Source organism: Trachemys scripta, chromosome 3 (assembly GCF_013100865.1).
Source record: "Trachemys scripta elegans isolate TJP31775 chromosome 3, CAS_Tse_1.0, whole genome shotgun sequence".
Classification (NCBI taxonomy): Eukaryota; Metazoa; Chordata; order Testudines; family Emydidae; genus Trachemys; species Trachemys scripta.
Window position 1 is genome coordinate 143,099,983 of NC_048300.1, and position 14,518 is coordinate 143,114,500.

At 48.4% G+C, this 14,518-nt stretch overlaps 1 protein-coding gene across 2 annotated transcripts in view; it reads right to left on the reverse strand.

Moving 5' to 3' along the window:
• Positions 1-13,223, reverse strand: part of TTK (TTK protein kinase) — a 103,886-nt gene extending 90,663 nt beyond the window's left edge. Inside the window, exons 1-2 of one of the 2 annotated variants that reach the window (XM_034766149.1) lie at positions 13,101-13,223; positions 31-174 (exon numbers count right to left, since the gene is read on the reverse strand). In XM_034766149.1, coding sequence (XP_034622040.1) covers positions 31-172 — 142 coding nt within the window. In that variant the 5' untranslated portion in view covers positions 173-174; positions 13,101-13,223. Of the gene's footprint in view, positions 1-30; positions 175-489; positions 654-13,100 lie in introns of those variants that run through there. The other variant, XM_034766150.1, reaches the window with a different exon arrangement.
• Positions 13,224-14,518: the final 1,295 nt, after the last annotated feature.

Consider the following 14,518-nt stretch of genomic DNA (forward strand, 5'->3'; position numbering starts at 1 on the left):
GTGAAAATGCAGATTAACAAAAAAACATACCTGTTGTATCAGCTGAGACTTTAGTAAAATTTAGCTCATCAGTAACATTATCTTCATTTTTATATTTATTTTTCAGGTCTCTGACTCGATTCATGATTGAAGCAATTGTCAGTCCTCTTTCGCTTAAATCCTCCTCCTCCATCTCTAGACACACAGATAAAAGACAAGATAACTACTGCAGAGTTCTGTTGAAGTCAAGGTTCAAGTGAAAGATTCTGTAGCAGATACCCGTTTACACATATATCCCCCTATGTACTTGCTACCTTCTGGTAACGATCTTTGGTCTTGTGTTCTGTCTCTCTTTTTATCTAGGTTCTCCAGCCTTAGTTACCCCAAGTTCCAATTTTCAAAGGTGCTGAGCATCCACAACTTCATCTGAAGTCTTTGAGAGCTGCAAGTACTCAGCATCTTTGAAAAAAAAAAAAAAAAATCAGGCTTTTAGTCTTACTTTCCTCCTACCTTCTTCCCACAAGGAGCTCTAAGCATTCAAATCCTGATCTAGACACTCCTCAAATTCCTTTGTGCTGGCTGCTACACTGTCTTCTTTCAATTATCAAGGCAGCAAATGCTACAGAATCTGAAGGCTCAAAGTTCTTTGAGGATCAGCAAAAGAAGATCTTTGCTCTACCTAGAAATGAAAGGAGACAAAAGCAGGGAAAAATCAAAAGGGTTACTGGCTAGGAAGATTGGGAATCTTGGGACATACACCTCTACCTCGATATAACGCAACCCGATATAACACGAATTCTGAAATAACACGGTAAAGCAGTGCTCCGGGGGAGTGGGGCTGCGCACTCTGGCGGATCAAAGCAAGTTCGATATAATGTGGTTTCACCTATAACGTGGTAAGATTTTTTGGCTCCCGAGGACAGCGTTATATTGAGGTAGAGGTGTAATTGTAAATCTTTCTTGTATAGGGTGAGGTTAAGAGAAACTCAGACATATGTACTCTATACCCCTTCACAGCCACAATTATTAATGAGGATTCACAGAATAAGATAAACAAGTCGGATTACTAAATTTAAAAATACTCATAAAACAACAGAAGAAGCCTAGTCACTTAGTTTAGCTGCACAGAGCTACAATATGTGAAACACAGAACTGAGGATAACTCAAAGGCTTGTGATCCACAGAGAAAGCAGTGTTGCAATATCACAGGAAACAGGGATTCAGAATTTGGTACAGAAACGAAAGAAAACTGTTAAAGTATAAGCCTTTGTACAGACTGCATTCTTACAGTGACTAGTCTGTGTAGAAGGACAAAGAATGCCAAGCAGCACACACACAAAAGTTTCAGAGGGACATAATCAATTCAAGGAGGGTATGTCTACACTGGCAGAGTTACAGTGCTGACAGGTACAGTGCCGCTCAGAGAGCTCTGAAGAGAAACCGCTGTTGTGTGTTCACACTGTCAGCTGCCTGCGCAATAGCATGTTCACACTTGCGGCACTTGCAGTGGTATTCAGAGCAGTGCACTCTGGGCAGCTATCCCAGAAAGTATCTCTTCTGCTGCTAAGAGTTGTGGGAAGGCGGAGAGGGTCACTGCGCATCCTGGGTCCTGTCCCATTGACCCGTGATGCACTGCTTCGCTTCCCAGCAATCCCTGTGCTTCTGTCCGCATTTGGCACCATCTTTCAACGATTTGTGTACTGCGCGCTCTACCTCTTCAGTCTGCAGGAACGGATCCCGCACTATTGACCAATATGCTGCTCGCTCTCACTAATACATCACGAGTAGCAGTGGAGTTATTAAACTACAAAGGCAAGAGAAGTTTGGCATTGATCTTGCCACGCGTAGTAGCTATGACATGAGATTGCTTGTGGCATTCACGGAGATGCTGACCACAGTGGAACGCCACTTTTGGGCTTGGGAAACAAGCACTGAGTGGTGGGATCATATCGTCATGCACGTCTGGGATGACGAGCAGTGGCTGCAGAACTTTTGCATGAGGAAAGCCACATTCATGGGACTGTGTGATGAGCTCGCCCCAGCCCTGCGGCGCAAGGACACAAGAATGAGAGCTGCCCTGCTGTTGGAGAAGCACATGGTGATTGCACCGTGGAAGCTGGCTACTCCAGACCACTAACCAGTTCAGAGTGGGAAAGTCAACCGTTGGACTTGTGTTGACGGAAGTGTGCAGGGCCATTAATCGCATCCTGCTCCCAAAGACCGTGACTCTGGGCAATGTGGGTGACATTGTGGATGGCTTTGTACAACTGCAGAGGGGCGATAGATGGCACACATATGCCAATTCTGGCACCAGACCACCTAGCCACCAAGTACATTAATCGGAAAAGGTATTTCTCTATGGCTCTCCAGGCACTTGTTGATCACCGTGGGCGTTTCACGGACATTAACGCAGGCTGGTCCGGAAAGGTGCATGACGCACGCATCTTTCAGAACATTGGCCTGTTCAGGAAGCTGCAAGCAGGGACTTTCTTCCCGGACCAGAAGATCACCATAGTGGAAGTCGAAATGCCCATTGTGATCCTGGGAGACCCTGACGACACCTTAATGCCTTGACTTATGAAGCCATACATGGGGCACCTTGACAGCAGCAAGGAGCGGTTAAACAACAGGTTGAGCAAGTGCAGAATGACTGTTGAGTGTGCTTTTGGACGTTTAAAGGCCCGCTGGGGCTGCCTATATGGGAGGCTGAACCTGGCGGATGACGATATTCCTATGCTTATAGTCGTGTGCTGTACGTTCATTTTTGTAAAGAGAAGGGTGAAAGCTTCACTCAGGGCTGGACCGCTGAGGCTCAGCGTCTGGAGGCTGAATTTGAACAGCCAGAGACCATGGCTATTAGAGGGGTGCAGTGCAGGGCCATAAGGATCAAAGATGCCTTGAGGCTACAATTTGAAGCTGAAAACTACTACTATTTGTTGTTATGCTCAGGAGTGCAGTGCTTGTAATGCTAGGAGGGGACTGTGATTGGTGCAGACGATGCACTATAAAGGTTTAAGAAAATTGCCTGTTGCTTTGCAGGGCTCTGTTGGCTTTCAATTAATAGAATAAAGATTGCTTTCAAACCAAAACAATTCTTTTATTAAAAACAACAACCGGAGGCAAGAGAGAGAAACAAAAATCCACAACAGCACTGTGGTAGATGGGGAAAGGGAGGGTCCCAGGAGGAGGTGGGGTCCTGGGATGGTTAAAGATTTGTGTATGTCTAGGTATATCCAACCTTCTCCTTTGAAGTACAGTGCAGCGGGCACTGTACTTCAGCAGGGCTAAACTGCAGAGGGACGGGCGTTGAGTGCAGTGGATACTGGGAGTCCGCAGGGCTGGACTGTGACGTGGAAGGAGTGGAATGAAGCGGGTACAGACTGGAGCCAGGAGGTTGATAAAGTGTGTTGGCGGTGTCTGGGGAGTGCATGGGAAAGTTTTGCGACAGCGATTGCAGGGGAGGGCAGGCGTGGAGCTGCTTAGTTTGCAGTGCTAGTAGCGCCTGGAGCATGTCCACTTGGCGCTCCATAACATTTAAGAGCTGCTCTGTGGCTTCATTCTGGTGTGCCACGTTCTCCTTTCAATCCCTCTTCTCGCTGTCCCGCCACCCCTTCAATTCTTGTTTTTCAGCCACACAGTGCATCATGACATCATGCAGAGTCCTCTTTAGTTCTTCGTGGCCTAATTCTGCGCAGCCATTCAGCTGGCAATAACAAAGAGGGAGGCTGGGCTCCAAAGGTCATATCTGTGAAGCCAAAATGCAACATTTTACAGAAGCAGTATTGTTTGCAAACACAGACCAGTGATTCAGTGATTTAAAACACAGCCACTATTCACATACCTGTCACTAGAATAGAATAGAATATCAGAGTTGGAAGGGACCTCAAGAGGTCATCTAGTCCAACCCCCTACTCAAAGCAGGACCAATTCCCAGCTAAATCATCCCAGCCAGGGCTTTGTCAAGCCGGGCCTTAAAAACCTCCAAGGAAGGAGACTCCACCACCTCCCTAGGTAACGCAAAACACTAACTGACTAACCCCAAGCAAGACCCCCAAAATAGTGAGTAACCGCAGGGGCAGGGAAATCAGTGTTCCAGGACCGTACTGTACACTGGGCACGTGGCTCTTGGGGAGAGCCAGCACTGTGTGTGTGTGTGTGGGGAGGGGCAGGGGGAGAGGAAAGAGACCTTATAATTATTCCTGTCCCCACATTTTCCACAGGCTGTGTTCATTATGGAAGATATCTCGCTGCTAAGGGTGAGCAGGGAATCAAGGGAGGGTCTTCTCCAAGATTGCAGCTTCCGCCCTGGCCCTTATGCGGCTCGCCTGTGTGCAGCAATGGTCCTCCCACCCCACCCCCACCTCCACCTCCCTGTGACGGCAGAGTGATGCGGGAAAGTTACCCTTAATGGGGCAAGAAACAAAGCAGCTCAGCCAAAGAACCTGCGGCAGCGGATTGCCCAGTATCTCCATGAGAGTTTCCTGGAGATCTCTGAGACAGATTCCCATGAAGTGAGGGAGTAAATCAACAACCTGTTCCGCTGCTCAGACTAGGCATGTGATAGTATGCGCATCATACAGACACAAGCCTGCTTTCTGCAACCCTCCTGCCCCCAACAACTCGCTTCAGCGATTCCCAAAATCAAGGCCATTTACCAGGGGCCTCCTCTCCTGTTTGCGCTTCGCCAAACTCCGACAGCTGTGACTGGATAGCCTCTTCCGGTGTAGAGAAGAGCTCCTGGCTGCATGCATCTCTGACCTCCGAGTCGTCTCTGCCTCTGGGTCCCCCTCCTCGTCCAAGATTTTCTCCTTTTGGCTTGGTCCACTCTCAACTGACACGTGAGCCACTGAAGTATCCACAGTGCCCTTCGCAGTGGAGGTGAGGTCGCCACAGAGTATCGCGTCCTGCTCTTTGTAGAACCGGCAGCTTGTGGGTGCAGCACCAGAGCAGCAGTTTGCCTCTTGCGCCTTGTGGTAGGCATTCCGCAGCTCCTTCCCTTTGACCCTGCACTGCAGTGGGTCCTGGTCATGGCCCCTTTCTGTCATGCATTGTGAAATCTGTCCATAGGTATCATAATTCCTACAGCTGGAGTGCAGCTGGGACTGGACAGCCTCCTCTCCCCAAATGCTGATGAGGTCCAGCAACTCGGCCTTGCTCCAAGCGGGGGATCGCTTGGTGCATGGAGCAGGCATGGTCACCTGGAAAGATGCGCTGAGACCACTGTACGTATTACTGAGAAAACAGGAAGGGGACTTTCAAAATTCCAAGGAATTTAAGGGGTGGAGCTCACGGTTGGTCACCTGAAGGCAGGGCAGTAGAGTTCAAACCGATGACCAGATAGGCGAGCACCGGCATTGTGGGACACTTCCCAGAGGCCAATTGCAGTGCTGTAATTGATGAAGGTGTCTACACTGGCACTGCGACACTGTAACCTTGGTACATAAAGCTGTACGCCTCTCGTCGGGGTGGGTTTTTTACAGCGCTGCAATTGTGCAGTTTCTGCGCACCAAGTGGCTTGGCAGTGTGTACACCTTGGGAGTTACAATGCAGAAAGCTGCTTTACTGTGCAGAAACTTGCCAGTGTAGACAAGGCTGGAGTCATGTTTCCATCAGAAGGCATTGTACCTACAATGGTTAAAAGTAACCCCCTAAAATACTATACCATAGAGGGGGGAAAACAGCTTATTTTCCAGTTTTGTTTACTTTGAGTATTGCTTACTTTGACAGTTTAATTTTAAAAGTTTCTCCTAAACCTGTTTTCCCATATTGTTCAGTTTAGTTACCTTGATGGAATGAAGTTACAATATTTTCTATAACTAGGGGCAGAGCCCTAATGATTGGCCACAGATTTTGCCTTGTGGCACAGAGACCAGGCCATGTTAAAAAAAATCACTGCCTCCAACATTGTCATACGATGGGGCAATGTTGCAGCCACTGGCCCTCTTCCTTCTCAGAGAAGTCACCACTTGATAAACCATGAAGAAAATGCTGGAAAACATTCCAATATCAAGACAGATAATTAGAACCTTTCACCCCATATAACCCTCACACCATAGTCAGAACCCAAATGCTTCTTTGCACCACCATCATCTATCTATGTTGGTTTCTTCTACCCATATCCTTGAAAATGAAATCACACAGAGCTGTGAAAGTTCTATAGAAAGGGCCTCCAGTTTCCATGACCCACCATGCTGAATTAGCTGACAAAATGAATAGCCTATAAAAGGCTTTTATTGAAATATAAAGGGTCATGAGTTTTTCGGTTTACTGTTTACTAAAACAAACAAAAAACCCACATCACTTGTTTGAGAGTTCTTGTGAATTAGACACCACTATTTTCAGTTTGATACAGAATTCAGATACAGAATGTCTCAAAATATACAGGGCCCTATTCAAGTAAAAATATATATCCCCAAGTGGTTTTAACTAGTTAAGAAATAACCTCTTTCAAAAACCAAAATGCATATTTTAGAATTGCAATTCAGTCTGTATTATGGTACAGTAACTCCTCATTTAACTTTGTCCTGGTTAACGTTGTTTCATTGTTATGTTGCTGATCTATTAGGGAACAAGTGTATTTAAAGTTGCGCAATATTCCCTTATGTCGTTTGGCAGCTGCCTGGTTTGTCCACTGCTTGCAGGATTTTCTGAAAGAGCAGCCCCACCTTGTGGGGATTAGAACCAGGAGGGCCTGCAGCCCAGCCCCCCAATCAGCTCTCCTAAATCCCGTGTAAGGTATGTGGCTCCGCAGCTGTCCAGCAGCAGTTCAGGTGGCCCACCCCTGCCCTGCCCTCTGCCTTGGAGCTGCTCCAGGGAGCTTCCTGCTTGCAGGGTGAGGGGGGAGAGGGGTGCTGATATCCGGATGTCCCTCTGCTCCTGCCCCCCCCCATACCCCCTCTCCACAAAGTGGAGGAGGGGACAGGGCTCAGGGACAGAAAGGAGGGAGCTTGCTGGAAACTGTTGCTTCCTGTCTGAACTGGCTGATCTGCTTAAAAGGGCAACGAGTTTGAAGTACCCTGTTTCCCCGAAAATAAGACAGTGTCTTATATTAATTTTTGCTCCCAAAGATGCGCTATGTCTTATTTTCAGGGGATGTCTTATTTTTCAGAAATGAAAAATGCCTTATTATCGGTGGATGCCTTATTATCGGGGAGGTCTTATTATCGGGGGGATGCCTTATATTACAACGAGAGGCAAAACTGTAAGTAGGCCTTATTTTCGGAGGATGTCTTATTTTCGGGGAAACAGGGTAGTGGCAGCGTACTTAAAGGGGCAATGCACATCTCTCTCTCACTCAGGCATGCACCCCCCAGCACTCTAGAAAGTCAGCACCTGTGCAGCCATGCATGTGCTGTCAGGAGGAGGGAGTGGTGCGCTTCAGCTGGATAGCGTGGGCTCATCATCATGTTCAGTTTTTGCAGGGAAATGTTTGCAGCTACTGCCCTGCATCTATTGTGTTTTCTCCCTTAGTCCATGCTGCCCTGTAGCGTGAGGCTACATTAACAGCAGCATATTAACCCTTGAGGGCTCAGCCGAGTGCTAGTTCATCATTTAGCAGCAAGGCATTCCCTGGGAAATATTCCACCCTCTTACTCTACCACTTCAACCAAACTTCTCAATCATTCATTGCTGTGTACAATATTAAACTGTTTGTTTAAAACTTATACTGTACATGTACATAATGTCTTTTGTCTGGCGAAAAATTTTTTCCTGGAACCTAAACCCCACTATTTACATTAATTCTTATGGAGAAATTGGATTCGCTTAACATCGTTTTGCATAAAGTCGCATTTTTCAGGAACATAACTACAATGTTAAGTGAGGAGTTCCTGTACACACTCTCATTCACCTCCCATCTCCTTTCTATGGCCACTGCTACATCTTGTGTCAAATTACATTCGAGTGTTTCAGGACAAGGGCTGTTCTACTGTGCTCTTGTACAGTAATTAGCATAATGGCACCCTGATCCTGACTGATTGTCACAAGTAACTACTGTAAAACAAACAACTGCACACTACATAGAAAGTAAGGCAAGAGGAAGAAAGGAGAAGCTTTCGAAGGTCATGAGCAACATGCACATGGTCTACTTAAGAACATGAAGTAACAAGAACGGTGTGCACCCGTTTGTTCAATATTTGTTTTGTTTAAGATGTACCTATCCCACATTCTAGGCACAGTTAATTACTAATCAAGCTTAAAAGATAAACTTTCATACAGTAACTGGACAATTCAAATCAGCCCAACTCCCAAAATATAGAACACAAGGAAAACCTCCCACATCTGACTACTCAATAGCAACTCACCCTCATCCCAGATGGATGGGAAAATAAGTGGACCTTTCAAAATCTCAAAGGGATAAAATCCAGGCTTAACCAGGTGGTGAGAGTGGAAAGCAAGTTCCACAGTTGAAAATCCATCATAGAGAATACCTTGCCACCAGCCTCCATCCACTTAAATCCAGAGGGCTGTTAGGTCAACGGCCCCTCCCAATTGCAACTGTGGCATTAGCAAAGTTAGACATGGTCTCAAAGAAAGGGACGTTATGACCAGTTAAGCGCCCAACACCTATAAAAGGCCAGCATCTATGATAAACTCTTACAGGCAAACTCCCCATAACTTGTCTTCACATGGCAGAGATATTTTCACTAACAGTGGAGGGTGGAGGGGATGTGAACAGTGAGTATCTGGCAGTGTTCCCTCTAATTTTTCCCACGTGCAGAATGAATTTTGTTATGTGCACCAATATGGAGGTGACGTGTGACACACTGCCTTCATATTGGTGCACATAACATTTATGTGGTGGGGCCGAGGGGTTCGGAATGTGGGAGGGGGCTCAGGGCCGGGGCAGAGGGTTGGGGTGCAGGGGTGTGAGCTCCGGGATGTGGGTTAGGATGAGGGACTCAGGGCTGGGGCGCGGGCTCTGGGATGGGGCTGGGGATGAGGGGCTAAGGTTTGGGGCAGAGGGTTGAGGTGCAGGTTCTGGGGTGGGGCCAGGGATGAGGGGTGCAAGAGGGTGCTCTGGGGCTTACCTCTTCCCAGCCCTGGTTAGCGAGCAGCCCAGCTCTAATGAGCCCCAGGAGCTTCTCCCTGTCGGGCAGGTGACTGCAACCCCACCCAGCTCCCCCCCAAAAGCCAGCAGCTTGGCGGGTAACTCCCTGGTTGCATTGAACCAGTTTCCCCTTCGCACGCTTGGCCAAGAAGGCAGCAGCTCTGCTCAACAGCCCGGTGAGCTCACGGCTGCCCCCGTGGCCACCCCAATGCGTGTTTCAACTCACAAGAAGCAATTAGCTCCCACTCCCGAACACCCCCGGCAGAGGCCAGGGAAGGTGTGGGAACCCGCTGCCTTCTGCCCGCTGGGACCAACCACGCCCAGAGAGACTAAGCTGCTTCCACCAGGTCCGCTGCCCACCAGCACTAGGGATGGGCGTCCCTCCCCCCAGCAGGTCTGGACCACGCAGCCTACAGGGAACTTAGGGATCTGGTACCTTTAAAATAACTAAACAGCCTAGGGCAGTTGGAGTTCTTTAGCCCAGGAAGGCATCCTACCTTGGAGAAGGTGAGAAGAAAATGGGCATGTGTGACACTGCACCCCATACTCTTCACAGTGATATTCTTATGATTATGACAATCATATTGTATTTTATGCAAGATAAGTCATGTGAGATGTCATTGGAAAGGTTATGATTTGCTGAATATGATTATCCTATTTGTATGCATGTATCATTTTTGTATCTGAAGTTATGAATATTGACTATGTACCTGTATTTCAAATGTAGTTACACATGGGTAACGCCTACTAGACAAGATGGTTTTAGTCTAGACAGCTGGTGGGGAAGAGCCATTAGGGAAAACAATAGGCACTAGGAGAAGCTTATGTCCCACCTGGGGAGCCTTCCTGAGAAGGCTACAGACAGCCTGTAAGAAATGACTGCTATGACTCTACAAAGACATGTGATGTGACCACACGTCTCTAGACTCCATTTTGGGATGTCAGTGTTTTTCCACAGATCGATCTGGGAACCAAGCTTTAAAACAAAGGGTTCCCACTATATGTAAAAGCTATATAAGGCAGGGAGTGACATCATCTAGTGTTCTTCGCTTCCTACCCAAGAAGGCTCCTGGAAACACTTGAGGAACAAAGATCGTACTGGGGAAGTACTGGACCCAGGCTAAAGGGATTTTTAGCCTGTGAATGGAACATCTGGGGATTCCAAGCTGTAAGCAAGTGCAGCTTACCCCTTAAGAATCTGCAGCCTGCTTGTATCATCTCTTTGGATATGAATAGTAGATTCTCACCCTATCTATTTAGTATGTTTAGTTTGCGTTTTTGATTTATTTGCTAAGTAATCTGCTTTGATCTGCTTGCTATCCCTTATAAGCAGTTAAAATCCATCTTTTGTAGTTGTTAAACTTGTTTTTGCTTTATCTAAACCAGTCTGAGGGAATCATAACTCAGGGGCAAAAGGCAGTTGCATATTCCTCCCCACATGGAGGGAGGAGGCGAATGTTATGAATTTATGCTGTAGAGTTCCCTGTGCAGGGCAAGATGGTATAATTTTGGGTTTATACTCCAGAGGGGGTGCGTGCCCGAGGAGCTAGTAGTTGCCTTCTCATGCAGAGCCTGGTCAGAGAGTCTGCATAGAACTGCAGGTGGGTGTGTCCCTACCTGTATGTATGCTAGTGAAAGTGCAGGCTGGAGCCTGGAGGGCTTTGCAACTTATCACAGCAGTACAGTGTATGAGGGAGCCCAGGCTGGTGGGTCAGGGGGGCTCAGTAAGACCCCACTTCCCATGACATCCCGGGGGGAACCCATCACAGCATGTACTTAGTCTAACTGGGTAAAGGCCCTCTCATTGCAGTGTAAATCAAGGACATCAACTGATACCAATAAAACCTATAGTGTGAAAGACTTGTTTTGGTTTTTTGGTGGTGAATTACCAAAGGGCAGTAGTAGATACCAGTTATAAGGAAGGGTGACACTGGCCTGTATTGCTTTTCCTTCAGGGACTACAGTGGGAGAATATTTCAGCCCTATGACGGTAGATCACCTGCCTCAAGTCTGGCAGCCCCAAGCCAATAGGATTTCTGGTTGCTGGCATCTGAACTGTCCTCTAGATCAGTGGTTCTGGGTCCAGGGAGGGCGTGAGCAGGTTTCAGGGCGCCCGCCAGGCAGGGCCAGCATTAGACTCGCTGGGGCCCAGGGTAGAAAGCAGAAGCCTCACATAGGGCTGAAGCCCGGGGCCCTCAGCCCTTCCACCTGCGGCAGAAGCTGGAGCCTGAGCAGGGGGGGAGAGGGGCCTGTGGCATAGGGCCATGGAAAATTGGCCTGCTTGGTACCCTTCCCCCAATGCCAGAACTGACTTATATGCACAAAAACAATTGTTGTGACAGGTGGGCCCTGGAGTTTTTACAGCATGTTTGAGGGGTGGGGCGGGGAGGCTCAGAAAGAAAAAGGTTGAGAACCCCTGCTCTAGAGCAGTGTTTCTCAACCTATTTACCATTGTAGGCCACATATGTGGCTCTCTATTAGGGATGCAAAACAGTAAACAGTTAGTCTTACCGGTTAATACTTAACCACCCTAATCATTAACCCCAGCCATGCTGGCCAAGGGAGATGCCAGCCCCAGGGTGGCCAGCCAGAGTGGCCCTAGCCCAAGCAATTAACCAACATAATTTTAATAGTTAAAGAAATGAATGGTTTAAAACAATATTTACATCCCTACTCTCTATGGGTTATGTGTGCCACATCCACACTATATACTACCTGTAAGGCTCTGAAGACATCACATGGGCTGCAGCTGTGTGCTGACTGGGCTACAAGTGGCCCACAATTTGAGAACCACTGCTCTAGCGCAGTGGTCTTCAAAATGGGGTACGCAAGAGGATCCTTCAGGGTGTATGGCCGGAGGAGCGCCGCCGGAGCAGCGCCACTTCGGCAGTGGATTTTTCACGCACCCGAGTAAGGTAGTGATACCAAAGTAAGTGTGAAGTATAGATCTGGCCTCAGGGGGACTAGCAGTCAGAGTGAGAAGTCAGATGAAAAGGAGTGAGCTACAAAGCTAAAGAAGGCCCATATCATCAAAACTGCAACACTGAATGCATCCAGTTTGACTGGAAAAGATCTCCCTATTCTGTGACAACAGGAAACACAGCAAAGGGCTTAGATTACAAACTGTTCTACACATATGCTAAAAGGGGCATAGAGTCAGGGTGGTAGTGAGAAGAGAGTTGAGGAAGAAGGTCTTCAAAGTTATTAAAGTGATAGACTGATATTTGTATGAGTCCAAGTTAAAGTGTCTGACATATTTGCAATATCACTATATGCATCTCAACAAGGCTCTGATTAAGAGTTCCCACCAAGATATACAGGCACGAGCAGACAGAGCAAAATGAAGCATATTATACCACTTTTCTGTCAAAAACCATGTATTTCTAGGCACAATATAACAGCATTACCCAGAACAGGACAGATACAACCCTAAACAGTTTGGGCTCAGGATAGCCATGGGACCATTTCATTTGTCATGAATTGCTGCTACAAAGTTGAGGTCCTTTTCTTCTGCATTTGTACAGCATATAGCACAACGGTCCATCCCTAGGGTTCCTATGTGCTACACGATACAAATAATAAAGAGCAGGACTCCGATTTGTACAGTGGGATGGGAGGCGTGGATACGGGCCGGGGAGACCCAAGGACTAGCCCTACATCACAGCCTTCTTGTTGTATCAGAGATGACGCCAGTTGCAGCCCTGATATATCGACTGTAAGTTACAGTCAGGGCTCTGCAGTCAGCGCCCGGTCTCTGGCCCCCGGCGACGCTCAGGCAGAGCCCAAGGGGAGGCCGCTACGGCTCAAGCTGGTGACAGCGGGCGAGCCGACAAGCAGCGCTAGGCATCTGGGGCGTTAGAGGCGCCGTTCGCCACGTTGGTTTCCCAGGTGCTGCGCGGGTGGCCCGCAGCCAGTCCCCCGCCACCGGGGAGGAGAACCACGGTGCGCAAACAGGCCTCGCTCCAGACACCGGGCCCCATAGACACTCTCGTCCCTCGGCAGTCCCTGCCACCCCCAGCCCCCGGACTCCGCCCCCGCGGGCAGCAAGAGCCGTTGGGGGAGCTGCACTCACCGCCAGGCGGGCTGCTGCGAGGCCGCTGCGCCGCGGCAGGAGGTTATGAGCGGGGGGGCCTGAGGCAGAGGAAACGGCGCGCCGCCGCGCTCTGTGTTTGAATATCGTCACCGCCCAACAAGCCGGCCTCGGATTGGCGGGTTCGGCTCCAGCGTGCAGCTAGAGCTTAGTTCCGATTGGACAAGAGGCTCTTTGAGCCGCTCCTTCGTCCCACCCCCTACTAGACAGAAGAAGCCCCAGCGGAAAAGTTAGAATCAACCAGTTTCCTTCCGCTGCTCCAGGGCCCCCCGCTATGCCACACCGCGTCCGAGCGCTGCCTCGTCTCCCTCCGCTTCAGCCAGGCCCGTGGCGCGGGCGCCGCCCGCCGTCCACCTCAAGGCAGCCGCACGCCGACTCTGCCTGCTGAAGTGCTGCTTTCAGCCCGGCCAGCGCCTCTCTGCTGGAGGCCGGGCTAAGGCACTTGGACACCTGTGGGTATGCAGCCTTAGTCACACGCTGCAGAAACAGCCACGTGACTCCTCCCCCTCACCACCTGAAAGGTTCATTAAATACAGGGAGTAAAGGGGCTATTATGCAAGGTGGGTTGTTCACCAGAGGTAGCTCATCATGCCACAGTAACTTGATTGCTTCCCTTGAGGCAATAACCTGGATCATAGAAGATTAGGCTTGGAAGAGTCCTCAGGAGGTCATCTAGTCCAACCCCAACTAAATCATCCCATTCAGGGCTTTGTCAAGCTGGGCCTTAAAAACCTCTAAGGATAGAGATTCCACCACCTCTCTAGGTAACCCATTCCAGTGAAATAGTATTTTCTAATATCCAACCTAGACCTCCCCCACTGCAACTTGAGACCATTGCTCCTTGTTCTGTCATCTGCCACCACTGAGAACAGCCTAGCTGCATCCTCTTTGGATCTCCCCTTCAGGTAGTTGAAGGCAGCTACCAAATCCCCCCTCACTCTTCTCTTCTGCAGACTAAATAACTCCAGTTCCCTTAGCCTCTCCTCCTAAGTCATGGTCCCCAGCCCTCTAATCATTTTCGTTGTTTATTTTTAGTTGAGGGAAGTGCAGTAGAGCTGATGTAATCAGACTTCACTAAAGCATTTGATCAAGTACCACAGGGGAAGGTATTACAGTAGTTAGAGAAGATGAGGATCAGTACGAGCATCACCAGGGGGATAAGGAACTAGAAGGTTTTGTTAGTCTCTAAGGTGCCACAAGTACTCCTGTTCTTCTTTTTTAAGGAACTAGAAGAAGATAAGGCATACAGGTTGTGCTGAATGGTGAACTGTTGAACTGGAGGGTGGTTACTATGGAGTTCCTCAAGGATTGGTCTTAAAACCAATCTTACTCAATATTTATGTTAATGACCGTGGCACAAGAAGAAAGTGTGTGCTAATGAAATTTGCTGATGATACAAA